This window comes from Lynx canadensis, chromosome F1 (assembly GCF_007474595.2).
Source record: "Lynx canadensis isolate LIC74 chromosome F1, mLynCan4.pri.v2, whole genome shotgun sequence".
NCBI classification, from domain to species: Eukaryota; Metazoa; Chordata; class Mammalia; order Carnivora; family Felidae; genus Lynx; species Lynx canadensis.
The window spans coordinates 12,924,841-12,952,044 of NC_044319.2; the positions used below are offsets into that span (position 1 = coordinate 12,924,841).

Genomic DNA, 27,204 nt, shown 5'->3' on the forward strand with positions numbered 1-27,204 from the left:
AAGCAGTAATCAAAAAAACTACCAAGAAACAAAAGTCCAAGACCAGATGACTTCATAGTCAAATTCTACCAAGCATTTAAAGAAGAGTTAAAACCTATTCTGCTCAAGCTATTCCAAAAAAATAGAAGAGAAAGAAAAGCTTCCAAATTCATTTTATGAGAAAAATATCACCCTGATATCAAAACTACATAAAGATACCACAAAAAAAAAGAGAGAGAGAACTATAGGCCAATATCTCTGATGAACATAGATGTGAAAATCCTCAACAAAATACTAGCAAACATACTCCAAAAATACATTAAAAAATCATTCACCAGGATCCAGTGGGGTTTATTCCCAGGATATAAGAATGGCTCAGTATTTGCAAATCAATCAACATGATACATCATGTCAACAAGACAAAGGATAAAAACCATATGATCGGCTCGATAGCTGCAGAAAAAGCATTTGACAAAGTACAACATCCATTCATGATAAAAGCCCTCAACAAAGTAGGTTTAGAGAAAACATACCTTAGCATAATAAAGGCCATATATGAAAAGCCAACAGTGAACATCATACTCCATGGGAAAAAACTGAGAACTTTTCCCCTAAGGTCAAAAACAAAACAAAGAGGTCCACTTTCACCACTTTTATTCAACACAGTACTGGAAGTCCTAGCCCCAGTAATCAGAAAACAAAAATAAATAAAAGGTATCCAAATTGGTAAGGAAGAAGTAAAACTTTCACTATTTGCAGATGACATGATACTATATATTGAAAACCCTAAAGACTCCACCAAAAAAGCTACTAGAACTGATAAATGAATTCAATAAAGTTGCAGGATACAAAATCAATGTGTAGAAATCTGTTGCATTTCTATACACTAATAAGCAGCAGAAAGAGAAATTAAGAAAAACATCCCATTTACAATTGAACCAAAAATAATAAGATACCTAGGCATAAACTTGATCAAAGAGATGAAAGACTTATACTCTGAAAACTATAAAACATTGATGAAAGAAATTGAAGATGACACAAAGAAATGGAAAGACATTCCATGTTCATGGATTGGAAGAATAAGTGTTGGTAAAATGTTGATATTATCCAAAGCAATCTATGCATTTAATGCAATCCCTGTCAAAATACAACAGCATTTTTCACAGAACTAGGATAAAAAAATCCTAAAATTTATATGGAACCACAAAAGACCTCAAATAGCCAAAGCAATTTTGAAAAAGGAAAGCAAAGCTGAGGGAGCCTGGGTGGCTCTGTCGGTTGAGTGTCCAACTCTTGATTTCAGCTCAGGTCATGATCTCACGGTTTGTAGGATCGAGACCTGTGTCAGCCTCATCGCTGACAGCATGGAGCCTGTTCGAGATTCTCTCTCTCTCTCTCTCTCTCTCTCTCTCTCTCTGCCCTTCTCCTACTTGCACACATGTGCTCTCTCTCTCTCTCAAAATAAACAAACATTTAAAAAAGAAAAAAGAAAACCTGGAGGTATCACAATTTCAGACTTCAAGTTATATTACAAAGCTCTAGTAATCTAAATAGTATGGTACTGGCACAAAATAGACACATAGGTCAATGGAAAAGAATAGAAAACCCAGAAAGAAACCCACAATTATGTGATCAATTAATCTTTGACAAAGCAGGAAAGAATGTGCAATGGGAAAAAGTCTCTTCAACAAATGGTATTGGGAAAACTGGTGAGCTACATGCAGAAGGATATTGGACCACTCTCTTAACACCATACACAAAAATAAATTCAAAATGGATTAAAGACCTAAATGTGATACCTGAAACCATAAAAATCCTAGAAGAGAGCACAGCCAGTAATTTCTCTGATATTGGCCATAGCAATTTTTTTCTAGATATGTTTCCTGAGGCAAAGGAAACAAAAGTAAACTATTGGGACCACATCAAAATAAAAAGCTTCTTCACAGCAAAAGAAACAATCAACAAAACTAAAAGACAACCTACTTAATGGGAGAAGATATTTGCAAATGACATCTGATAAAAGGTTAGCATCCAAAATATAGAAAGAACTTATACAACTTAACACCAAAAAACAATCTAATTAAAAATGGACAGAAAACATGAACAGACATTTCTGCAAAGAAGACATTTGGATGACCAACCAACGCATCAGCATCAAAAGATGCTCAACGTCCCTCATCATCAGGGAAATGGAAATCAAAAACACAATGAAATATCACCTCACACCTTGCAGAATGGCTAAAACCAACAACACAAGAAACAAGTGTTGGCGAGCGTGTGGGAATGCAATTGGTGTAGCCATGGTGGAAAACAGTATGGAGGTGCCTCAAAAAGTTAAAAATAAAACTACCCTATGATTCAGTAATTGCACTACTATTTACCCCCAAAATACAGAAACACTAATTCAAAGGGATATATGCACCTCGATGTTTATAGCATCATTATTTACAATAGCCAAATTATGGAAGCTGCCCAAGTATCCATCGATAAATGAATGGATAAAGAATGTGATATTATATTCAATGAATGTACTATTCAGCCATAAAAACAGCCATAAAAATTTTTATTCAACCATAAAAAACAACGAAATCTTGCCATTTGTGATGACATGAATGAAGCAAGAGAGTATATTCTCAGCGAAATAACTCAAAGAAGGACAAATGTGAAATGATTTCACTCATATGTGGAATTGAAGAAACAAAACAAATGAGGAAAGCCAAAGAGAGAGAGAGAGAGAGAGAGAGAGAGAGAGAGAGGCAAACCAAGAAACAGAGTCTTAACTATAGAGAACAAACTGATGGTTACCAGAGGGGAGGTGAGTGGGGGGATGGGTGAAATAGGTGACAGGCATTAAGGAGGACACTTGTGATGAGCACTGGGGTGATGTATGGAATTGTTGAATCACTATATTGTTCACCTGAAACTAATATAACACTGTATGTAAACTATCGTGGAATTAAAAGTTAAACATAACAAAAAAAAACCCTCGTACCTTGTGAACATCATCCCAAACTAGTGTACTCCAATGACTTCATTATTTTAATAGCTGCATAGTATTTAATAAATTTATAATGTATTTAATCATTATCCTATTACTTAGTTCTTTTCACATTTTTCCGTTATAAAAAATACTTTTATGAATATTCTTGTATATACATTGCTGTGCTCCTGCCTGATTATGTTTTAGAAATTTATTCCTAAAAGCTGAATTTATTATATCAAAGCATACATTTTTTGATACAATTTTCCAGAATACACTTTAGAAAATTGGACTTGTATCTTTGTTCTAGCTTAACTCTAAAATAATTTTGGAAATTGAAAAAAAAGTAACTATTGTTGCAACTACATTAAATTTACTGATTTATTCAGGACTCATCAACATTTTTAATTTATTTTTTTAATTTTTAAAAGATTTTTAATGTTTATTTTTGAGAGAGAGAGAGAGGGGGTGAGCACGAGTGCGGGAGGGTCAGAGAAAGAGAGACACAGAATCTGAAGCAGGCTCCAGGCTCTGAGCTGTCAGCACAGAGTCCCCCATGGGGCCCAAACTCAGGAACCACGAGATCATGACCTGAGCCAAAGTCAGATGCTTAACTGACTGAGCCACCCAGCGTCCCCCCAGGACTAATCAACATTTTTAACATATTGAGTATTTTCATCTGGAGATGTGCTATGTTTCTCCTCTTCAAAGCAAGTCTCCTTTGATTTCCTTCAAGAGTGGATTACAGTTGGCCTTTTGTAAGTCCTATACATGTCTTTTTCATTTTATCATTTGGCATTTGACATTTTATTACCATTATGATTAGGGTATTTTATTTAATATTGTATATTGTATCTGACTATACTTGAAATGTGGGAAAACTATGGAACTTTTAAATTTTAATTTGTAACTCACTACAGTATTGAACTCATTGGTTCTAAGGGTTTTTTTCTGTTGATTTTCTCAGGCTATTCAGGTGGACAATCATATCATTTTATAACACTTGATAAGTGTGCTTCCTCTTTCCAACATTACACAGTTCTCTTATTTAATTGTGTTAGCTGGCATTTCTTGGACAATCCTACACAACCTTTGTGATCATAGGCTCTTTTCATTATTCCTGACTTTCTGTAGAGTTACATCATCATAAGACATGATATTGTTCAATTATTTTAAGCTGTGTATCTTATCATGCTAAAAAGTTACTCTCTAATCTTATTTTTAAAGCTTTTATGAGAATAGATGTTGAATTTTATTAACTGCCTCTTCAGCATCTCTTCTGATGCTTTTCTTTTGATGAATGATAGTAATACATATCCTAATATCAAACCACTCATTTCTTCTTAGAACAAATCCTGCTTAGTCATTATAGCTTAGTCTTTTAAGAAATATTTTAGGTTGTTTGGGAAATTGGTGAGTCCTTTGGTTTTTGCGCTTCTCTATAAAATTTTGGTATCAGAGTTTTGTTAGCTATCAAAAGAAAAAAAAGAAATTGGGAACATTCCCTCTTTCTCTATGTTCTAGAACAATTTAAAAAGCCCAGAATTATTTGTTCCCTGAATGTTTGGATAAATGCATCCATAAAATTACTTGGCTCCAGTGTCTTTTGAAGGGACAATTATTTAACAAATGTCTTTATTTATTCCATGAATTTTGATCCAGTAAATATTTTTACCATTTCTAGGGGCGGTACATTTTATTTTCATTTTCCTGAAACACTTTGCTTATTTACTTTCAAGTTATAGGATAAAATTATAGGATGTATTCTCTTACAATGCTTTTACATTTTTTAATCAATGATTATAAGTTCCTTCTATCGTTCTTTATTTCTTAAATAACTTATATAATTAATATTATATATATCTGGCACATAGAATATATTCCTTGATAATAATGTTCCTATTATTACTACTTTATTAAATAGTGTATTCATTATTTTAGTTTTTACTTTTTCTTAGGATTTGGAAAAAATAAAACATTATGAAGTTGAAGTTGTCTTTGTTTCCTGTTCCATGATAATTTTTCTCCTTCTTTTCACAGAGGCAATCATCATCATGAATTTGATATGACTGTCAATTCCACACCTTTAAATTTACAAGTCTACAAATTCATGAATAATATACATATACATAACATAACATACATAAAATAATACAGTATTATTTTATGCTTTAAAATTTTTTTAACGTTTATTTATTTTTGAGACAGAGAGAGAGAGAGAGAGCATGAACGGGGGAGGGTCAGAGAGAGGGAGACACAGAATCTGAAACAGGCTCCAGGCTCTGAGCGGTCAGCACAGAGCCCGACGCGGGGCTCGAACTCACGGACCGCAAGATCATGACCTGAGCCGAAGTCAGCCGCTTAACTGACTGAGCCACCCAGACGCCCCTATTTTATGCTTTTAAAGCACTTATTAAAGTAGTTATAATACTACCATACCGATGTATACTTCTGCATCTTTTATATTCAATTTTCAAAAACTATACTAATGGACCTATATAGATTGATTGATATATTGATACATCTGGATATGGAGAGCTCATTTGTTTTTAGCCGCTGTATGGTATTTTGTCATGTGACTAAACCAGCGTTTATTTAATCCCTTCATTTATTAATATTTCCATCCTCTTATTTTTTAGTCTTTAGGTATAATCTACTCTTTTAAACTGAAGTATAATTGACTCATAACACTGTATATAGTTTTAAGCATAAAACATAATGGTTTGATATAGGTATATGTATTGTGAAATGATTAAAATAAATTTAGTTAACATCCGTCACCACACTTAGTTACATTTTTTTTCTTCTGATGAGAACTTTAAAAATCCACTCTCTCTTTCAAATATAAAATTTAATATTGTTAACTATGGTCACCATGATACCTTACCTGCCCTGGACTTACTTATCTTGTTGGTGCAATTTACTTTAAGTGTGTCTTTTGTTGGTATCATAGTGCTGGATTTGTCCTTTAAATATTGTCTGACCAATTTGGACTTTTAATAATTAATTTAAATCTGTTTGTAATATTTTGAGTATTGATATACTTGATTTTGTGTTTTACATTTACCATGCTTCTCTCTATATCCCCCCCCCTCTTTTTTTTGTTTTCTATTGATTTTATTGAATTTTTTAAATTCTTTATTTTCCTCTAGTGGTTTTGGAATTATACATTCCATTTATGTTCTTTTAGTGGTTAACCTCAAATCTGTAACATTAATTTAATTTAATTTAATTTAATTTAATAGTTTAAAATTTAATCATTATCTATATCTTCCTATTAAACAGTCTAAAAAACCTTAGAATGATTTAGCTCCACGCTCTTATTTTCCATGTAATTTTTGCCTAGATTTTTGGTCAAGCTTTATTTTTAATTATAACAATTTAGTGATTATTTTTATATTTACTCATAATAAAATCACAAACATCAAAAATGAGCAAACCAACTTGAGGGAAGGCACTGGATGCATAAGTGGGAATTTTTTTACCTTAACGAAAGATAATAATCTAAAAGAGATTAAATAAATATGTTCAGAGTATTTCAAAAAATAAAAGATGTGTTAGAAGTCATTGGGCAAGAATAGGACAGAATGGAAAAGAATCAATTAATGTAGGCAGTCATTGAAATAAAATAACTCAGATAGGTTGAACAACAAACCAGACCCTGCTCAAGAAAGAGGTCAAGAACTGGAAAATAGGGGGTGCCTGGGTGGCTCAGTCGGTTAAGCATCTGACTTTGATTCAGGTCATGATCTCACGGTTCGTGAGTTCAAGCCCTGCATCAGGCTCTGTGCTGACGGCTTGGAGCCTGGAGTCTGCTTCAGATTCTGTGTCTCCCTCTCTCTCTGCCCCTCCCCTGCTCATGCTCTGTCTCTCTCTGTCTCAAAAATAAATAAAACATTTTAATAAAAAAATAAAAAATTAAAATTAAAAAAAAAAAGAATTGGAAAATAGGTCTGAGGAAGTCAAGTTTCTCAAAACACCATACCGAGAGACAGAGACAAGATAGAATAGAGAAGTTAGGAACATGAAGGATGTAATCACCAATTCCGATATATGTTGTTTAAAAAAATTCCAGACAGAGGGCACAGAGAGAATGGGAGAGAGCCAATTATGGTAGAGATAAGAACTAAAAAATTTTCCAGAATTGAAAAAAGACATGAAAAGGAAGATATCAAATCCTTAGCAGGAGCTTAAAAGAAGCTCACACGTATTCAAACAGTTGTGAAATTTTTAACAATTACAGCAAAGAGAGAGGATCAAGGCACCAGAGGAAAACTCAGTGCAAGTTATTTTTCAGGAGGCTCCTTCAGGGTCTCCTTTCTGACTCAGTCATTCCTTTCATTGGTTTGGCGTTTGCCTACTCAACTTGCCATGTTTACCAGGAGTCTATATAACTTTCTAAATATTTTATAAGTCTAGTTTTCATTATGCTTAGGTTCATGTATTTTTACAAATTTAAAATGTTAATTTTCTGCAGCGCCTGGGTAGCTCAGTCGGTTGAGCATCCAGCCCTTGATTTCGGCTCAGGTCATGATCTCATGTTCCTGCGATTGAGCCCCATGTAGGGTTCCACACTGAAAGCACAGATCCTGCTTGGAATTCTCTCTCTGCCCCTCCCATGCTCTTGTGATGCATGCTTGTGCACACTCTTTCAAATAAGTAAATAAATAAATAAAATTTTAATAAAGATTAATTTTAATTGTCATAATTTATGTTATACTTTTTTAAATGTAATTTTTAACTATATTGTCTTATTGTCAAAAAGGATCTGTTCCATTTCTGCTTTTCTATGAGTTTCTGTTTGGCATAAACGATAGTAATAAATGGCACCTGATTGTGATAACTACAGCCAGTCCAACTCTTGTTTGTTCACTCAATCACAGAAGCCGATAGAATATTCTTTGACTGTTTTCTTAAACTGATAAGAACAGATACTACACTTGATCTTAGCCATAAGGCTGAGAAGCAATCTTTGACTGTTTTATATAATAGCATATAACATATTATAAAACTACAAATATGTAATCTATTTTAAATTTCAGAAGATGTATAAATAATCATAATATATAATAAATATGAAAATGTGAAGCTTTCTTGTTATATTTCCATGAATGTAGCTTTCTAGTTATTTAGCGATATCCATCTACTGGAGATACCAAACAGGAACAGCAAAGAAAGAGGTGATATTCAATCACTGGCTACCCAAAATGGGATTTTTGAGTAATCTTTATGACAATATTCTTAGAAGCCAAGCATTGTAGAGGGAGCAAAATAAACCTCTAACTTTTTCTACTCTTTAAAAATCATCAAGGGCCAGGAAAGGTTGACCTGAGCATCAAATTCCCACGGGTAGAGAGAATTCAGAAGACACATGTCCTTTCCATATAGGAAAGTGAAAAATCCCACCTTCTGGAGTAAGAGGTCGTGGGAAAAAAAAAAAGAAAAGAAAAGAAAAAAGAGATGGGAGGAAGTAAATGGTCAGAATCCGTTTCTCAGGCATTCTCCCATAGAGATTCCCCCCCCCACCCCCCCATCGCTCCAACTCCAAGGGCTTTTCTATTTCCTATTTGGAACTTCAGGAAGAGATGACCTCACAGAGTTTTATCCTGTATCAAGAAAAAACAAACAAACAAAACATGGAAAGGCTTGGTTTGCTTATGAGGCCTGAGTTAGCCCTCTGAAGGAAGACTCCCTCAATTCCTTAAGTGTATAGAAGAGACCCAGAGGTTCACATGCCAATGGTGTGGACGATGGGGGGTAAGGAAAGTAAATGAGTTGAACCATTGCACCTGTATGGTATTGTTGTGGCAAGTGATGAGGAGACTTGTAAAAAGGATCCCAGCGCTGGAGAGCTGAACCCACGGGCTGAAAACTGAGACGGGTGTGCTGGATTGCACCAAAGTGTGGCTTAGGAAGCCATGGTGAACATTGGCCTACCCATCTAAGACCAAGAAATCATACTTTCATCAATAATACCTGCAAAAGGGAAGCCAGGAATTGGTCCCAACCAGAAGCCTTGTCACAGAGGACCTAGAAATAAAAACAGGACTTATTTATGGATTGTGGATCTTATTTGTGGGTCTTAGGATCTCTCTCCTCTTTGAGATTTGAAGCCCCTCCCTGATGTGCTCAGATGCTATCCTAGAAGAAAGCCAGGGGGATGGAAAGCAAGTGGAAAGATTGAGCATCAACATCCCCAAAGAGACTGAGTTATCTTCAAGAGACTATTTGCTCCCCAGGAGTCTGAGATACCATTAAATGTTGAATTTAAGTTTTTCTTTTGGCCCTGCTGGATGAAGGGTGGGGGGCAGAGGGGTGGACTAGGGAAATAGATAGTTTTTGTAAATTAAATAAATTACTTTTTTATTTGAAAACTATAGTTTTCAGAGGTGCCTGGGTGGCTCAGTCAGTTAAGAGTCTGACTCTTGATTTTGGCTCAGATCATCCTCTCATGGTCACGGGAGGGAGCCCTGCATTGGACTCTGTGCTGGGCATGGAATCTAGTTAAGATTCTCTCTCCTGCACTTGACCTCTGCCCCTCCCCACTCATTCTCTTTCTCTCTCTTTCTCTCTCTCTCTGAAAGAAAGAAAGAAAGAAAGAAAGAAAGAAGAAAATAAAGAGAAAAATATAGTGTTCAATCATCAACTTTGCTACACGAATACATTTTTAATTATGTGTTTATATCTTCTCTTTGATAGTGAGCACACTGTAGGCGACCAATTTTTTTGTTTATCTGTTTATTTTAATCCTCAGTGTTAGTAGGCACTCAACACATGTTGAGTGAGTGAGTGAATGAATGCGTATTGAATGCAGAAAGGCCTGAGAAACTGTTTTAAAAGTACCTATTTTGTTGGTGAGGATTGAGATAGGCATGAAAGGTACAATGAAGACAGACATCTTGTCGAGAAGTGAAGGTCAGTTCTGGGTAAAGAGGTGAATAGACTCTGCAGATATAGCAAAATCAAGCCTTGCAAAGGTCACTGTGTTGAATTCTATCAAACCTTTAATCTCAATGCCATGAAAAGCAATATGAGCGAAGAAGAAGGCTGGAATCTTCACTTAATGTGCTGCCTGACTCTCTATACTTTTTATTTGATTTTCAATAAAGGTCTCTTTGTTCTCATACATGAGTAATGGGTTCAAGGTTTTTATTAGTACTCTTGCTACAGCAGGGTGCAGGAGCTGAAATTCTTCTTCAACCTATGGAAGTGCAGATTCATTTTTCAATGAGACTGTTATCTTCAGAGAGAACATATTTCACCAACACAGTCCAAGGTCATGATAACACGTCCTTCCTACGATCTAAGGACAGGAGTCTGAGTCCCGGCAACTGAGGAACATGCGTATGACAGTACTCTTCCCAATGTGACACGACAAAGGAATCTTTCATGAGACACAAAAGATTGGAACCTTTCAAACAAGAGCTGAGTAAAACGGTAAAAAGAAAAAATAATCTAAGTACAAATATCCTTTGATTTATAGACTATCTAAGCATACGCTTTGTCATTCTGAATGCTACCGTACAACTTTTCTCTTTACTCCATTCCCAGGAGAAGAAAGCAAAGACAGGGTCCAAAATGCTTGATGATAACCCTGTTTGGGGATATGGACCCTTTGGTGAGATAAGCAAATGGATTGAGGACTTCTTCCTCATGATATATCTAGGTTTTTTTTCTCATTACTGCTATAGTATCTCACGAGGGTCAAGTGAGAGTAGAGGCCAAGGGATGGGAAATAGGTACTCTTAGGGCTAAATTTGTACTAAAACTTACATTTACAGTTTCAGACCATTGAATTGACACTCCTTTAAATCACTGATACACACGCCAACATGATACAACATTTATCAAGGGAGTTACCAGCAGGCGCCTGATCATGGTCAGAGTCAACCAGATTCTAATCGTGGCTGAGTGACCTCTCCTGCACTGGAAAATGATTTAACCTTGGCAAAAAGGATAGTAAAACCTACTTTCTGGGATTATTGTGAGGCTTAGCTGAGGTAATGAATATAAAACACTCAGCACAGCATTTGGCACATAGTAAGTATTCATCTAATGATAGCAATTATTACTATTACTGCAGGTCCAAAGTTATGACATCGAGATCAATGTGAACAATCATATAGCTGGAGAAAATCTCATGGCCTGTATGTTCCAGATATCTGATTTCAATGCTATATACTTAGTATATCACTTAATTAAACACACAAAAATATAGTTAAGATCCTGCTAAATGTCAGAAGGCAATTTGAAAAATATTTGATGCTTGTTAGACCAAGTAATATTCAGTTTTAAGTATTGTTTTTTACATGTTTCTACTCATCCTTACAGAAATTCTCGGTCAAAGACAAATGATAGATAAATGACACCCATTGGGCCTCCAATTTCTTCCTTGAATTATAGTTTCTGTGGCAATGTAACAAGGGATGTCTTCAGCTTGGGAAGCAGAATATGAAGGGAAGCAACTTTTTAAAAAAATAAACAAACAAAATCTGTTCTTTGTGCCTGGCGTTTTTTTATTAACATGATCTCTGTAAGACTCATTCATGTTGATGCATGTAACAGCAGGTAATATTCAATTATATAAACCTAACACTATTTATTGATAACACCATTGAATATTTGGGTTATTTGCAGTTTGAATCTGTTGCAAAGAGTATTGCTTGTTTAAGAGTGTGTTTTTTAATTCGTCAATTTTCCAGTTTTCTTCTGTTGTTGAATTTTAATTTCATCCCATTGTGGCTGGAGAAAAGGAGTCGTATACCTGTCTTTTCAGATCTATTGAGACCTAATTTGTGGCTTACATATGGTCCAACCTGGAAAATGCGCTATGCACATTTGAAAAGAAAGCAAGTGCTTTTGTGGTTGAGTAGAGTGTTCTGTAATGTCTGTTAGATTTAGCTGCTCTCTGATGTTGTTGAAGACCTCCATCTACTGAGAGTTAAGTATTAAAATCTTTTATTATTATAGAGCTACTTCTCCCTTTAATTCTGTCAGTTTCTTCCTATATTTTGCTGGTCTGTCATCAGTTCCATAGTGTTCATAATTGTGATATATTCTTGCTGTATTGAAACTTTTATTAATATATAGTGTTTTTTATCCTTTTAACCTGTGTTGATATAAAGTCCATTTTGGCTAATATTCTTCTAGCCACTTTTGCTCTCTTTTGGTTACCATTTGCTAAAGTAACCAATTTCCATTCTCTCACTTTCAGTCTGTTTGTGTCTTTGGATTTAAAGTGAGTCTCTTGTGGGGCGCCTGGGTGGCTCAGTTGGTTGAGCATCTGACTCGATTTCTGCTCAGATCATGATCCCAGGGTCATGGGATTGAGCCCCCAATCGGGCTTCACGCTGGTCATGGAGCCTGCTCAAGATTCTCTCTCCCTGTGCCCCCTCTCTGCTGCTCACGTGCTCTCTCAAATTAAAAAAAAAAAAAGAATTCTGTAGACAGCATATGGTTAGATCACGCACTTTAGCTTTTTCACCAATCTCTGTCTTTTGTTTCATTGGAGAGCTTAATCCATTTACTGATAAGGAAGGACTTCTGTCATTTTGTTATTTATTTTCTTTAGACCCTACAGCATTTTGTCCCTCATTTCTTGCATTACTATCTTTTTTTGTGTTTAGTTGATTTTTTTTTGTAGTAAAACATTTAAATTTATTTCTCATATCCTTTGTATATATTCTATAGTTATTTTCTTTGTGGTGATGATGGGGATCACATTGAACATCCTAAAGTTATAGCACTCTAATTTGAATTTATAGCAGATTAACTTCAGTTACACACACACACTCCGCTCCTTGACAGCTCTGTCCCTACCTCTCTGGTTGTGGATGTCACAAAATTATATCGTTTACATTGTGAGTCCCCAAACCTAAACAAATAATTCTTTTGAATGCATTAGTCTCTTAAACTATATATAAAACATGTAGAGTTACAAACCAAAGTTACAGTGATACTAGCTCTTAGACAATAATTTTTTAAGTTGATTTATTTAAGAGAAAGAGAAAGAGAGAGAAAGAAAGAGAAGAAAGAGAGAGAGAATCCCAAGCAGTCTCTGCAGTGTTAGCATGGAGCTTGATGTGGGGTTCAAACCCATGAACTGTGAAATCATGAGCTGGAATCAGGAGTCAGATGCTTAGCCAACTGAGCCACCCAGGCATCCCTAGACAATATTTTTTTTTTTTTTTTGAGACTAAGAGACATTAGTCTCTTAAACAATGTAGAACAGAAAAAGTGAAATTGCAGATAATACTAGCTTCCATTTAACTTTATATATATAATTTGTTTTCCTTTAAATGGCTTCAGTTTGCTGTCTAGTTTCCTGTCATTTCACCTTGCAAGATTCCTGTGAGCATTTCTGGTAAAGCAGCTCTAGTTGTAATGAACTCCCTCAGCTTTTACTTGTCTGGAAATGTCTTAATTTCTCCCTCCCTTTTGAAGGACAGTTTTACCAGATATAGGATCCGTGGTTGGCAGGTTTTTTGTTTTTTATTTTTCCTTCAGGTGCTTTGGATATATTGACCCTCTGCCTTCTGGCCTCTAAAGCTGCTGACGAAAAAATCTGCTGATCATTGTAGTGAGGCTCCCTTGCACGTGATTAGTTGCTTCTCTTGGGCTGCTTCCAGATGATCTCTTTATCGTCGGCTTTTGAAAGTTTGATTATAACGTGTCCTGGAGTGAGTCTCTTTGAGTTCATCTTATTTGCACAGGGTTGAGCTTCTTAGGTGTTTCTATTCGGGTCTTTCCTCAAATATGGGAAGTTTTCGGCCATTATTTCTCCAGAAAATGTTCCCTGTGCCCCCTTCTCTTCTCCTAGAACTCGTATAACATGTAAAGGGCCTGCTCGATAGCACCCCACAGGGCACTTAGACTGTATTCACTTTGCTTCTATACTTTTTCTTTCTGTTCACATGTGATAATTTTCACCTTCCTACCTTTAGATTTGTGGGTTTTTTCCTCTGCTGGCTCAAATCTGCTTTTGAATTCCTCTAGTGAAGTTTTCATTTTAGGTATTGTGCTTTTCGGCTCCAGAATTTCTCTTTGGCTCCTTTTTAGGTTTTCTATCTCTTTATTAGTGTTTCCAATGTGCTCATATACCTTTTTTTTTTTTTCTTTTAACTTTCTCCACATCTTCCTGTAAGTCTTTGAACATCCTTAAGGCAATGATGGTTTTTTTTTTGTTTTTTTTTGTTTTTTTAATTTTTTTTTTCAACGTTTATTTATTTTTTGGACAGAGAGAGACAGAGCATGAACGGGGGAGGGGCAGAGAGAGAGGGAGACACAGAATCGGAAACAGGCTCCAGGCTCTGAGCCATCAGCCCAGAGCCTGACGCGGGGCTCGAACTCACGGACCGCGAGATCGTGACCTGGCTGAAGTCGGACGCTTAACCGACTGCGCCACCCAGGCGCCCCAAGGCAATGATGGTTTTAATGGCTTTTCTAGCAGATCTTCTATCAAATCTTTTTCAGGAACATTTTGTGTTCATCTATTTTTTTACTTTGAACAGGCCTCACTTTCTTGTTTCTTTGTATGCCCTGTGCCTTTTTGTTGAAAGCAGGACATTCGAATCTAATTAATTGGTAATCCTGGAAATCAGATTCTTCCCCTTTCTCAAGGTTTCAGTTATTGCTTTTGTGTATTGTTTTTTTTTTATTGTTGCAGGCTCTCTGTTCACGGATCAGCCTGAGGTGCAAACTTAAGATCTTCTCAGGTCTTTCTTGAGCTTGCACCTTTCCTTGGGCATACATGGTCACTTTCTAATTTTCCCCACATAGGCAGTTGCTTTTGAATGTCCTCGTCTTTAAAAACTGTCTATCTCCCAAATGGGGAAAAAGAAAAATGAAGGGGGAGAAAGGGCACTGGCCACTTAAAACCCCTAGAAATCACTTTAGTTTGAGGGGAGGGGGCTTGCAACAATGCGGGGAGTGGAAAAATAATTGCCACCCGCCCTCTTTGTCTGCACCTCTGTGATCAGAAGCCACAACCAGCAATTAGAGCACAAATCCCTGATATTGGAGGATAGGGTCCAATAAACTGTGTGTAGCTGCTCTGGGAACATGTGCACAGCTTCCTGCCATGGGGCTGAGAAACTGACTGAAATTAACCTCAATTTACCATCCAAGCCTTACCCCTGGAAGTTTCAAGCCTTTAATAGACTCTGGAGTTTTAAATTAATTATATTAGACAGATTCTGCCAGTGCAATTGTTGCCTAGGTGGAGAGACAGTTTCTGGTGTTTCTGACTCCTCCAGTCTCCCAGAATCCTCTCTGCTTCACAGTATTTATTTCCCTCCATGCCTTCTTCTGGTCTATTTTTCAGCTCATTAATTCTCTTTGGGACTGTCAAATATCCAGTTAAACTTATTTACTGGGCTTTCAAGTTCAGTCATCTTTTTCAGTGCTAGAAATTCTATTTAGTTTTTACAATTCTAGTGGTGAAATTCTCATCTTATATGTTCCTTTGGTTATATGAATTATTAATGTTTTTAATTTAAAGATTTATTTTTTTAATGTGTTTATTTATTTATTTTGAGAGAGAGAGAGAGAGAGAGAGTGCTAGCAGGGGTGAGGGGCAGAGAAAGAGGGAGAGAGAATCCTAAGCAGGCCCCATGCTCAGCACAGAGCCCAATGTGGGGCTTGATCCCACGACTGTGAGATCATGACCTGAGCTGAAATCAAGAGCCGGGCACTTAACTGACTCAACTACGCAGGGGCCCCTTAATTATTAATCTTTTAAGTCCATGCCTGCTTTCCCTAATACCTGGGCCACCTACTTCTGTTGTACGTGTCGTTTCTCTTGGTCTTGTCTCTTAATATGTCTGGTTTTGCTTCTCTGTTTTAGGATCAAATGCTGGACATTTTGTATGAAAATTACGGTGACTCTGGATGTGATATTTCTTCATAGAGGATTCAGCCTATCTTAAAGGACAACAGAGAGGCAAATCAGCTCAATTCATTTTGTGACTGAACTCAATGTTGGTAAGAGTCAGCCTACATCTAATTTGTTTTCTTTCTTAGGATATAGTTATCTAGATCTCCTAACAGAGAGCCTGAAGTGTTTCTCATGGATTCTCCTTGGTATGCCATGAACTTCAATTGTGGTCTTCTTGGCCCTTGTCCGGTTGCCAGAATCTCTGATCTGCTTTTTATTCACATTGCCTCTTAACCTTTGGCCTTGTGCAGCTTAACTGGCAACTACCTCGGGGCGGTGGCGGGGGAGAACGATTGTGAATATTGGTCTCATTTGTCTCAGTCTCCCTCCTTTATGAAATCTCAACAATCCCGGATTCACATGTATCTTCCTTTAAGGTCATACAATTGATAAAGCTCTGCCCGGACTCAAGTCCTTCCCTCTTGTTGCTCTATGCCAAAAGGTGGCAGAGAACCCAAGGATAAAGAGAGAATGGATCAAGTTTGGTTTACCTCAGAAAGCATTCTTTCTAGAACATGATTACTTCCATGAGCCAACCACTGAGTCTTGGTTGCCTTAGAAGCCCTCTGATATTTAGGGTGAAGACGACATAAGTAGTTCAGATTTTTCCAGTTGCTCTCCGAGGGAACAATGTTGGTCTGCTACAAACTACCATGTCATAGCCCAAAGTGGAAATGCTGAACTATTGTTGAGTATTTACTATTTGCCAGGCACTCTGATGGATCCTTACCTGTGTTGGCTCACATTTTTTCAGCAGTTCTTTGAATTGCTGAAGCTCGGACAGACTAAGTAACTTGCTCAAAATTTTTGAGAGGCAGAACCAAGGAACGTACCTCCACAGCCTCTAAAGCTCTACTCTCTCTGTCACACTAGGCTCAAAATAGCCTGTCTGGTAATGGCTAAAGATTAATGGTCATTTGGTCCAAAAACAACATAAAATTGGATATCCGAGATTCTGTATACTAATTTTTAATGGAGAAACTAAGATACCTGACAAATTAGAGCGCTCAATAAACCACACCCTTCAAATTTTGAAGGAAATGATTCAGACTTCTGGCTTAAAGAGCAGAAGATACTCACAAGAAAAATTTCAGAAAGAGGAAAGGATCAAAAGGTGAGTGTTTTTGTTTTGTTTGTTTTTTATCATGTATGTTGGGAGGGACGGTTCTGGTGTTTTAAATATGAAGCTGGACACCAGGTTCCTGAAAAGCAAAGGTATGTATTGTGTAAGAGAGGTGAATAGTGACTTTAAGTGAATGGGTCCTGAGCTGCAAAGTGTTGAAATAATACATTATTTCAGACTTTAAAATTCAAAAATTCATAAATCCCGCTCTATCAATTCTTCCTTCTGTAGTGATGAAAATGAGAAAAGAGTGTCAGGAAAATGTGACAACTAGAGGTATTGGTAGCTACAGCTGGCCTTATCTACAGTCATACCTTTTATATTAAGTTCTTCACACACCTGCTATCTCACGGTACCCTTTTGAGGTGAGCCAGAAAAAAAAAAAAAAATGTCGCCGAAATGTGTTGCTACTGTTTACCGTAAACTTAAAATAAGGCATGATAAAAAAAATAGATATGATTAAAAAATAGAAAAAAAAGAAGATAATATATATGCACCTAACCTAACAAGTATAACTGGCCAATAGAAGCACAGCCAGTTTGTTTACGTATGGGCCACTGTTAAAGGCAGAGGGGACAACAGGAGAGGAGAAGAGAGAGCCCCGTCTGGGAGTAGGGGTTTGTGCAAGGGCTCCAAAGAAGAAAGCAGGTGGAGAATGGGCCGTGCTTGGCTCCAGATTTATGAAAGCAGCAAGCCAAAGAAGGTTATCCAAAGCGGCACACCCACTGGGTATGCTATAAATAAGCACTCAAGTCAGCTGAAGGGCCTTACGGGTTTCAAATCAGCCAAACTTAGCCAGGCCCAAAGCATTTTGTACCTATCCTGTAAGAGTCCACCTCACTTTTGCTTGGCTTAGAAACAGAGCTCCAGGGCCCAGAAGTTGGGGAGCCCGCAGAGGCAGCAAGCCAGCCTGGGACCTCAGCTCAGATGTCTCGTGCGGGGCCAAGAATCCAGTGAGCACGCAGGTTCTCTGGTTCTCAGAGTGTGATACAAAAACCCAGCAGGCTTTAGCTGTTCTGGCGCAGGAATGAAGGGTCAGCAATGGTTTCCCTGGCAGCGCTGTGTGCTGCTGCCTGCCTAGAACCCTTCCCGGTTTTCAGCTTCTTAGTCACATGCGTATGCCTGTCCTTAAAGGATTTTTCTAAAATAGGAAGATAGCAGGAATTTAGCCTCCTGTTTCTCAGTGGTGCCCGGAGCTACCTGAAGCCCCGGCCATCTGAGCCTAAGGGAAAGAGCAGAGGAAGGAAATTCACGTTTGTCGAATAACGAATAACGACTATGGTAAGGCACTTTGCTTTTGTTTTCTTAATGTTCCCAACAGCCATGTGTGGTCCCTCTGAATTCGCCTGGCGAGAAGGGCTTGAGTTCCTCAGGAGAGAGAAGGTAGAGTACCTGCACATTCATATTTCCTCCGAGGGCATTTGGCAAGGCATCCTGACGAGTTGTTATGTTTTATGTCACGTGAACACTCTATAATAACCATAGCTATGCATTCGCACGTAATGTCGCCTGTTCGTTCGCTCCAGTATGACTTAGTCTTCAGTACCAATGCAACAATCACTTGGTGACTATTTGGTGACAGATTTGATGCCAGCCAGATAAAATAGGCCGACCTTAGTGACTGCCTGGATAAGCCAGAGTTGGTGTCAAAGAGGCAGGAATTTGGGGTAATTCCTTGGTTTCCTACTGGGGAAAGAGGAGAAGCATGGAACGATTAGGTCAGTTTAGTTTTGGACATGTTGAGTTAAGGTTCTGGAATGAATGAATGAATGAATGAATGTCAGCAAGAAGACAGCAATTTTTTCTTTCAGGGCTGACTATATGCTGAGCACTGTGTTAAATGGCTTGCATACATTCTCATTTAATGCTTGCAAATATATGCCAGTAGGGGCCATGATTAGCCCTATTGGAAAGATGAGTAAACTGAGGCGTAGAGAATTAAGTAACTTGCTCAATTTGCCCCAGGTAACCGTCAGTAGACGAGAAAGCTTAAGATTTAGATATTAGACTCACTGTCAAACAAGAGGCAGCTAGCACATGAAAATCTATGAGATCTTATAGTAACAACCTGTTTAATGGAAAGGACAGTGAAGACAAAAGGCAGGACTCTAGAGAATATTAATATTTAAGGAGTAAGCTAAAGCAAAGGAATACTCTATGAAGACCAAGAAGTGCTCAGAGAAGCAGAGGGCCAGGAGAAGAAATTTCAAAACGAGAGTGTTCGATACTGTCAATTACAGCTGAGGCACTTAACAAACTGAGGTCTGAGAATATTCATTGCACTTGCCAATGTGATTACAGATTATAGATATCTTTTTAAAATTTTTTTAATGTGTATTTATTTTGGAGAGAGAGAGAGAGAGAGAGAGAGAGAGTGTGTGTGTGTGTGTGTGTGTGTGTGTGTGTGTGTGTGGGGGAGGGGCAGAGAGAGAGAGAGAGCACGCGCCTGCGTGCTCAAGTGTGGGAGACAGAGACCCCAAAGCAGCCTCCAGGCTCTGAGCTGTCAGCACAGAGCCCGACGCAGGGCTCGAACTCATGAACTGAGATCATGACCTGAGCTGAAGTCAGACGCTCAACCGAGCCACCCAGGTACCCCCAGATTACAGATATCTTTAGCTGAAGCTGGCCCAACGGTGCGTGCAAAGTTAGTATCCAGTGGTGAAATGGCCCCGGGGAATATATTGGGTCTCCCAGCCTGGAGTAGGATGGACACATTATCCATCTTATGGGTATGTGTTTTTAGTCCTATTTTGGAAATGTGTTTTTAGTCCTATTTTCTTTCATTCTTGCAAAATTTCAAAATAATTCAATAGGGCTATTGGATGGAGGTGGGTGTGGGTAGAGAGCATTCACCCAATGCATGGGATGTTCCTAAAATGCCACGTATGGTTATAAGAACCAGAATTGGGAGGGCAAAGGAGAGTTTCTTTCAAATCTGGCAGAGAGCCTTCTTCTCAGAAACATTAAAATATGACACCCCTGTGGAATCCATCTTGCATCTCATTTTCTTCCCCTGTTTCATCGCCTATGAATATATAATATATTAGATTGTCAACCAGGAGCAGGAGAACATTTCTACCCCCAAAGCGTATTATTTGCATGAGGGTGGTATTGTCTTGTTTATGTGTCGTGGGACCTGTGACCTGTCACATGTGATTACCACATCAGCTTATTAACACATCAGGGAGTGCAACTCCTGGTTCCCACCTCAGGGGGAGAAATGCTTAGGGTGGGGGACATTCTGCTAGCCAGATGAGGCAGTGTTCTGCCAGTTCCCCATGCCAGGGAAACCCTGGACAGTGATCAGTACCAAACCTGCCTATGAATAGGACCACCCAAGGGCACGTGGCTAGAAACCAAACCTCCTTCCTACCATGGTCTGATCTCTCGTCATGTTTCCTTGCTAGTCCCAGCTTTGCTCCCACTTGCTTTTGGAGGAATCCAGAAACAGGAGTTAGTTTTCAAACAGGGCGGGGCAGAAGGAAGGGTTGCAAAGGCGCGCTCAGATGCCGGAAGGATCATGTGGAAGAGGGTTCTGTTTAGCTGCATCACCCAGTGCTTCAGAATTTTAATAAAGATTGATGGATGGATGGAAGTCAAAGTGAAAGCCAAGGAAAGATCTACACATGTTCAGAGATTGTGAGTTCGAAATGCTCTCCTTCCAAGTCTTCCCAAAAGGAAATCACAGGGGGAAAGCAAAGTAGTGATTAAGGAACTAAACAGGCCACAGCGTTCTCTGGGGCCTTCTAAATTCCCAGGCCAGGCCTGCTGCCTGCTTGCTGAGATGGGCATGTGCTCCCGGCCACAGCTTCCCTTCTTCTGACATCTTTCTGCCAGATGGTCCTTCTTGAATTCTAGAGGTGCTTGGCCCTTCTGATTCCTGCAACCTGAGCCCAGAGAACTTTGATCCACCAATTTTCCCCTCCCTCCACCCCTCTAGTGAACAAGGCCTGGCGCCTGGACAGCAAGGGGAGGCCAGGCTGCGACCTTGGGTGCTCTGGAAAGGCATTCTCCTGCCCACCTCTGTGTGCCTAAAAGAGAGCACCTGGCGGCGCTGGCTCTGAGGGTCCCAGAGAGCCTTCTCCGGCCTGGCCGGCTGGCGGCACGAACCCGTGCTTTTCACCATTTTACTTGGGCGAACTGCGCTCTCCAGTCAGTCTTGAGTCTCCCTGTAGGGTTATCCCGATGGCTTTTAATTACGATCCAGCAAATCCAGAATCTCAGCAAATTACAAATGTATGTAAACATAATCAGGATGTGGATCCAATCCACTAGCAATTGTTAATAGAAAAAAAAAGGGGGGGGGGGAGAAAAAAACTAAAAAGGTGTAAACAAGTAAAAAAAAAAATCAATTCTGCAGGGTCTATGCCTCGGGGATTTACATTCTTGGGGATCCTGCCGGCTCCTTCTTCTAGCCCACCCTGCAGCCCCGACTCCCTGCGGTGATTTGGGGCGGAGGCTGGGGGATTCTGGGGCTTGACCCCTGCAACGGCGGCCTACGGGATGCCCTGGGAAGGAGCTGCCTTCGGGAGGGCTGAAGAGCTCCGCGAGCCTTCTCCTCTCCCGCGGCCTCCTCCGCAGGATTCCAGAAAAAGCGCTCTGGGTCTGCGAGACGGGGACCCTGCCTCCTGCCTGGAATCCCTGTCCCAACACTGGCATCTCTCTTTCCCAAGTTCCAGTTTCTGGACCCTGCCCCCACTCCCTCACCAAGGTCCTCAAAGGCCACCCCAATTGCTGGAGCAGGGCTCCCAGACTCGGGCCTCCGGAGCCCCTGCAGGGGCCGCTTCGCCAGCGCTGAGCGAGCCCCACGCAGGCGGCGGTATTCGAGCTCTCACTCCCGGGGACATTTTAGGGAAATGTTGTGCATCGAAACTTCTATATAATATAACATATACACACATACACATATTTAGTCGGCAAATGTTAAGCAAATGTGTCTGATGTTTTTGTGGAAGCCGTTAGCATCCTCGTTGGTAGTGGTAGGACTGGTTGACATTATTACACGAATGACAAGTGGATGATGTTAAGGGAGTGCCTGATCCCTCCCGAGAACACGGGGGAGTAGAAGTGGAGACTTCCGACTCTGTTTCCAACGGCCCATCCCTGATCTCCCCCGTCGCTACCTCTCGGTCAGTAACCAGACCGCCCGACCGCATACCAGGGACAAGGCAACTTTCTCCGAAGGGCGATCTTCCTCGACTGACAGATCGCTGGGTCGGTCTCCAGGGGCAGCAGCACGTTCCGGGGGGCCGTCAGAAGCCCCACGGCCTCTTACCCAGCCCTTTGTCCCAAAGGGCAGTTCGGTCAGTGTCAGGACGGAAAGAAACGTGAAATTCAACTGTAAATGAGGGCGGAGAAGGCGGGAGAGGCCCGGGCCCGTTCCGGGTCTGAGCAGGCTAGGGGAGAGCGGGGGAGGCTGCCCCCGGCTGCGGGAACAAACCCAGCAGTGCCTCGCGCTCGGCGTGCGGGGAAGGGGGAGACGGCCCCTCGGCCTTTCCCCCTAAGCTCATCCAGCAGGACGTCTGGGGGAAACCTCTGCGCGATCGAGTCGCGTCGGTTCGAGAGAGCGGGTGGCAGTGCCACGTGAGGCGCTCGGCCTGGGCTCCCAGAGGCTGCGGTGCTGGAAATCCCCGCGGAGGGCGTCCGGCGCGGCGCCCGCACTCGGTGCGGGCCCACCCGGGTGCGCGTCCGCCTCCCACCGGCGTCCCGCTAGCCCCGCCGCGCCGCTCGCACGGGCCCAGACGCGGACAGATGTTTACTGCTTGGAGCCCCGACCGCTGGGGAGACGCAGCGACCCGCGCGGCGCACCGCGCGGCGCTGGCGGGGCTTTGGGCTCCCGGTCGGGGGTGCGCGCGGGCCGGTTTGGGGCGGGGGAGGGCGAGGGGATGGAAATAGGAGGGGGCAGTGGGTGGACTAATGATGAAAAAGTCTCCTCCATCCCGGCTCCTTAATTAAATGCATGGAAAGAACCGAGGCGAGCACATCTGGTTTCAATCTGCAGCCCTTTGATGGCATCAAATGTTCTTTTCCCAGATCAGGGCTGGGAGTTCTGGGCTAACTATGGCCGTTTGGAGCCCAGAAAGCATTTACACACACTCGGACCCCTCTTTCTCTCCAGTAGAGCCTCTCGGCTATAGGAGGAGGAAAAAAAAGGGGGGGGGGAGTCTAGTAATCAAGGCAGTGGGAAAATGTGTGTGTGTGTGTGTGTGTGTGTGTGTGTATTTGAAGAACATAAAATGCCACAAATAAGCACTTAATATTTTACTTACTCGTCATATAGTAACTCATTTCTAATGAGACTATTAAAGCTGTTACCAAATTCCAACAGGTCATGAAAAAAATCCCTCAGCACCTCTCTGTTCCTTGTCAAGTCAGGGCTCAGCAGACAGACGGCAGAGCATTATCCGTAGACTTGGGGGTTCCTCTATCCCTCCGCGTCCTTCCTCTTACCCCCACCCCCCGCCCCCCGCCGCCCGCCCAGGCACCCGGGCCGGACCCTGAACTAAGCAGGAGCCTCGCCCGGCCGGCCGCTCGCTCCAGGAGTGCCCCTGCCTTCCGAGCATCTGGGCAACGCGACCCTCCCGGCTTAGCGTCGTCGCCTGGGGAAGCGACCTTGGCCGCACCAAAGAGGTTACGAAATTGGCCAGAGTGGGGGGAGGCGAGAGCAATTATGCTACACTCGCAGAGTCCTTTCCTCCGGCTAAATAAATATGTAAATTTCCCACTGCCCTGGCCCCGGGATTCCTAGCGGCGAGAGACTCGAACCGATTCGGCGCCTTCTAGATCTCCCCTAACCTGCCTTTGGTTCGCGGAAGAAGCGTGGGAGAGCCTCCCACTATTATCGCTCCTGTTAGTTTATTACATTATTTAAGAGGCTGTCTCTACGGAGCCAAACGTAGCTTTAATTTGCTTGCTCTCTCCTTCATTCTCTCTCAGACACTCCCCCACCCCCACTCCCAAAAACTGTTAGAACTGCAGGAAACGCTAAAAAAAAAAAAAAAAAAAAAGGCAGAGAGAGAAGAAAATTTGATTGAGACAGTTGTGGATTTTTTTCCAACAAGTTTCCCCGCAGCTGTTATCAAAACATGCAAATGAGCTCTTCCAACAAGATCTTAAACAAATCTGGAGGAGTTAATGCCCAAGCAAAATAATCAGTCCGTTTGAAGTGACTGTGGGTTTCAGTTTGTCTTTCCTCCCCGTGATACTATTGCAGGGGAATGATAATTAGACCTTTACTTAAAAAATCCAAAGGGGCTCTCTCGCTTTCTCTTCCCTCCCTTTTCGCTCCCTCCTCCCTCTCCGGCTCCCTCCCTCTCTCTTTCTCTCTTGCTCTCTTGCTCAGATGTTGGCAAAGGGGGTTTTCTTAATCAGACTGTTTTTTGGTCCGAGGGAAAGGAGGAAGAAGGAGATTGTGATGGAGAAAGGGGGTCTGTAAAACGTCAGGCACCGCACAAAGGCTTTGCCACGTAATTACAGGCTCCTATTAAGTCGAGATCTGCCCTCCCAGGGGTCTCCAATTTTCTTGTATTCCCTACAAAGCCTCCTCTGCATGCCAGTTTGTGCCTTTTGAAGTGCCAGAGAGCTTCTTGATCCAACTGAGAAGGAAAAAGGAGCTCAGCAAGAAGAGGGGGAGAGAGAGAAGGGAAAGGGGGGAAACCCACCACCACCCTCCTTCGGACTCTTGAAGCCCTTTTTTTTCTTCTTACGAAAGTAAAGTGAGAATCCTGCTCTCCAATACATCTGCAAGACATCACCCTCTCCTCCTGAAACTTTAGTCACTCCTGAGAATCCACAGGAGTGCAGAGAGGGGGAACACGTTTTCTTGAAGATGTTTTAAAGCTGGAACAAGCCTTCTTCTGTTGGTGCTTGAACTCTTGCCTGGGAATAACTTTTTTAACCTTGAAAAAAAAAAACCCACTTTGATTCTTCTTTCCCACCCCTTCTTCTCTCTTCTTCTGTTTGCCTAACTCCCCCGCCCTGCTGGCCTCCCCTTTCCTTTCTCCCCCTTATTATTATTTTTAGTGTGTGCGTGTGGACGCTTTTGGAGAGCTGGAAGGAATTTTATTCTCCTGACTTGAACATAGGGTGACTTTTTAATTTTATTTTTTGGTGTGGATTATCTCCTTGGACCGCGCCGGACTTGGCCTCAGGAAAGCAACCGAGGCTGTCGAAGGCTGTTGGTGCAGAACTCTGCTCCGCAGAAGGGGGTCCCCCGCCCTCTTTCCAATTTTTTTTTTTTGTCCTTCCCCTCCTTCTCTCTCTCTCTCTCTCTCTCTCTCTCTCTCTCTCACTCACTCTCTCTCCACTCCCCCCTCTCTCTTCCCCACTCGGCTCCTCTCCCCCCTCGCGCCCACAGCGTTTGGTGTTGATTCGAGCGGGAAGAGGGGGGTGGGTGGGATCGGAGGGGGAGACCATGACCTCCAGCTACGGGCACGTTCTGGAGAGGCAACCGGCGCTGGGCGGCCGCTTGGACAGCCCGGGCAACCTCGACACCCTGCAGGCGAAAAAGAACTTCTCCGTCAGTCACCTGCTAGACCTGGAGGAAGCCGGGGACATGGTGGCGGCGCAGGCGGACGAGAGCGTGGGCGAGGCCGGCCGGAGCCTACTGGAGTCGCCGGGACTCACCAGCGGCAGCGACACCCCGCAGCAGGACAGTGAGTGAGGGGCGCATGCCCGCGGGAGTGTGTGTCCGGGACGGGGTGGGGGTGGGGGGTTGGGGACGCTGGGGGTCCCGGCCGGGCGCCTGCAGCCCGCCAGGGCCAGGGGAGAGAGGGGGCGAGGAGAGGTGGTGGCAGTGGCCGGAGGAAGGGCCGGTCACAGACGGGGAGGAAAGGAGGGCTCTGCCGAGGGCGTAGCCCAGGCGGCCGCTGCAGGGAGAGGCCCCGAGGTCGGGGTCGGGGACTCTGCCCGCCGCCGACTGTCTCTGAAACCCACTGGGCCGCCCCTCAGTCCGGGGCGCGCGCCGCGACGCGGGGAAACCGGGCTGGCTGGGCAAGGGTCCCCGAGGGGTGTAAAGGCGGGGAGCCTGCCCTGTTCGGGAAGGCGGAAGGTTAAAGGCGCCGAGCCGGGTCGGGGGGGGGGGGGGGCCCCCCCCAAGTCGCGAGCGCGGGTTCGGAGGCAGGCGGGGCAGAGGAGGAGGAGGGCAAGGCGCACAGCGGCGACACCCGCGCGGCCCCCGCGCGCGGGGCTCCTGAGGCCGGGGCGTGCGGGAGGGGCCGCTTGGAGCGCCGAGCCCCAGCGGCCCAGCCGCTCTCTGTGCCCGGCGGTGGCCGCCCTCTACCTGCGGTTGGGTTCGAGACCCCCGGCGGAATCAAAGGCCTGTGCCTGGGGAAGACTCGGCGAAGCAGAGGGAGTGTCCTTTGGGGGTGAAACCCGAGCTCCCGGCCCGCACGGTCCCGCACCCGAGAGATGCGCAGGGGAAGCGCGGGCCCCAAAGCCGAGCCTAGTGTCACATTCGAGGAGCTCTCCCTATTGGCCCTAAGACCTCGAGAAAAGTCCCCGTACAGTCTCCCTTCCCCATCCTTCCCTACTGATACACCGCGTCTCCGTGGATATGTCGCTGGCCTCATTAACCATGCCTTAAAAGGTGACCCCAAACGTATCCCTGCGTTCTGGGGTCTGTAACAGACCTGTCACCTGGCTCATCCCAGGTGACATGGGGCTTGATATTTCCTTTTTGAGATTTCAAGGGTCTCAACTTGGCTGGAAGTTTTTAAATGAAGCTAATTCCTTTCCGTGTCATTATTTATTTGGTCTTCAAATTGGGAACCTGTAGACACAGGAGACCCGCCGGCATTCCATGATTAAAAAAAAAAAAAAAAAGCCAATATCAGACTCTCGGGAAATAGACAAAGCAAACAGGACCCAGAGACAGCTGGAAGCAAGGCCCGGGCAAAGGGCTGCAAAGAAGCAGGCGGCAGGGGAAGCCCCTTGCTCGGGCAGGCCGCCTGCCCCTCGCCCAGCTTCCTGGGTCCAGGCCTAGGATCCCCTCCGCGTTCTTCAGCGCAAATCGAACTGGGGTCGATCCACCCTACGTATTCCCAGAGGCAGAGGGCGACGGGGAGTTCAGGCTGATGGAAATGTGGCCCGCTCTGTTACTACAGAAAGAAGGCCAGCTCTGAGGAATGAAGACCCGGTGTCCCCAAGTCCCGGGCAATGGCTGGGCACAGCGGCGGAGGCTCTCTTGAA

General features: G+C 42.6%; 1 protein-coding gene and 1 pseudogene across 4 annotated transcripts in view; one reads left to right on the forward strand and one right to left on the reverse strand.

Annotated features, from left to right (window-relative positions):
* Positions 1-7,748: 7,748 nt before the first annotated feature.
* On the reverse strand, positions 7,749-7,929 carry LOC115505766 (annotated as a pseudogene).
* An 8,372-nt stretch (positions 7,930-16,301) lies between these two features.
* Positions 16,302-27,204, forward strand: part of PRRX1 (paired related homeobox 1) — an 86,763-nt gene continuing 75,860 nt past the window's right edge. For 2 of the 4 annotated variants that reach the window (XM_030302607.1, XM_030302612.1), the window contains exon 1: positions 25,320-25,670. In XM_030302607.1, the coding sequence (XP_030158467.1) occupies positions 25,430-25,670 (241 nt within the window). In that variant the 5' untranslated portion in view covers positions 25,320-25,429. Of the gene's footprint in view, positions 17,008-18,322; positions 18,400-25,319; positions 25,671-27,204 lie in introns of those variants that run through there. The other 2 variants (XM_032591771.1, XM_030302611.2) reach the window with 2 other exon arrangements.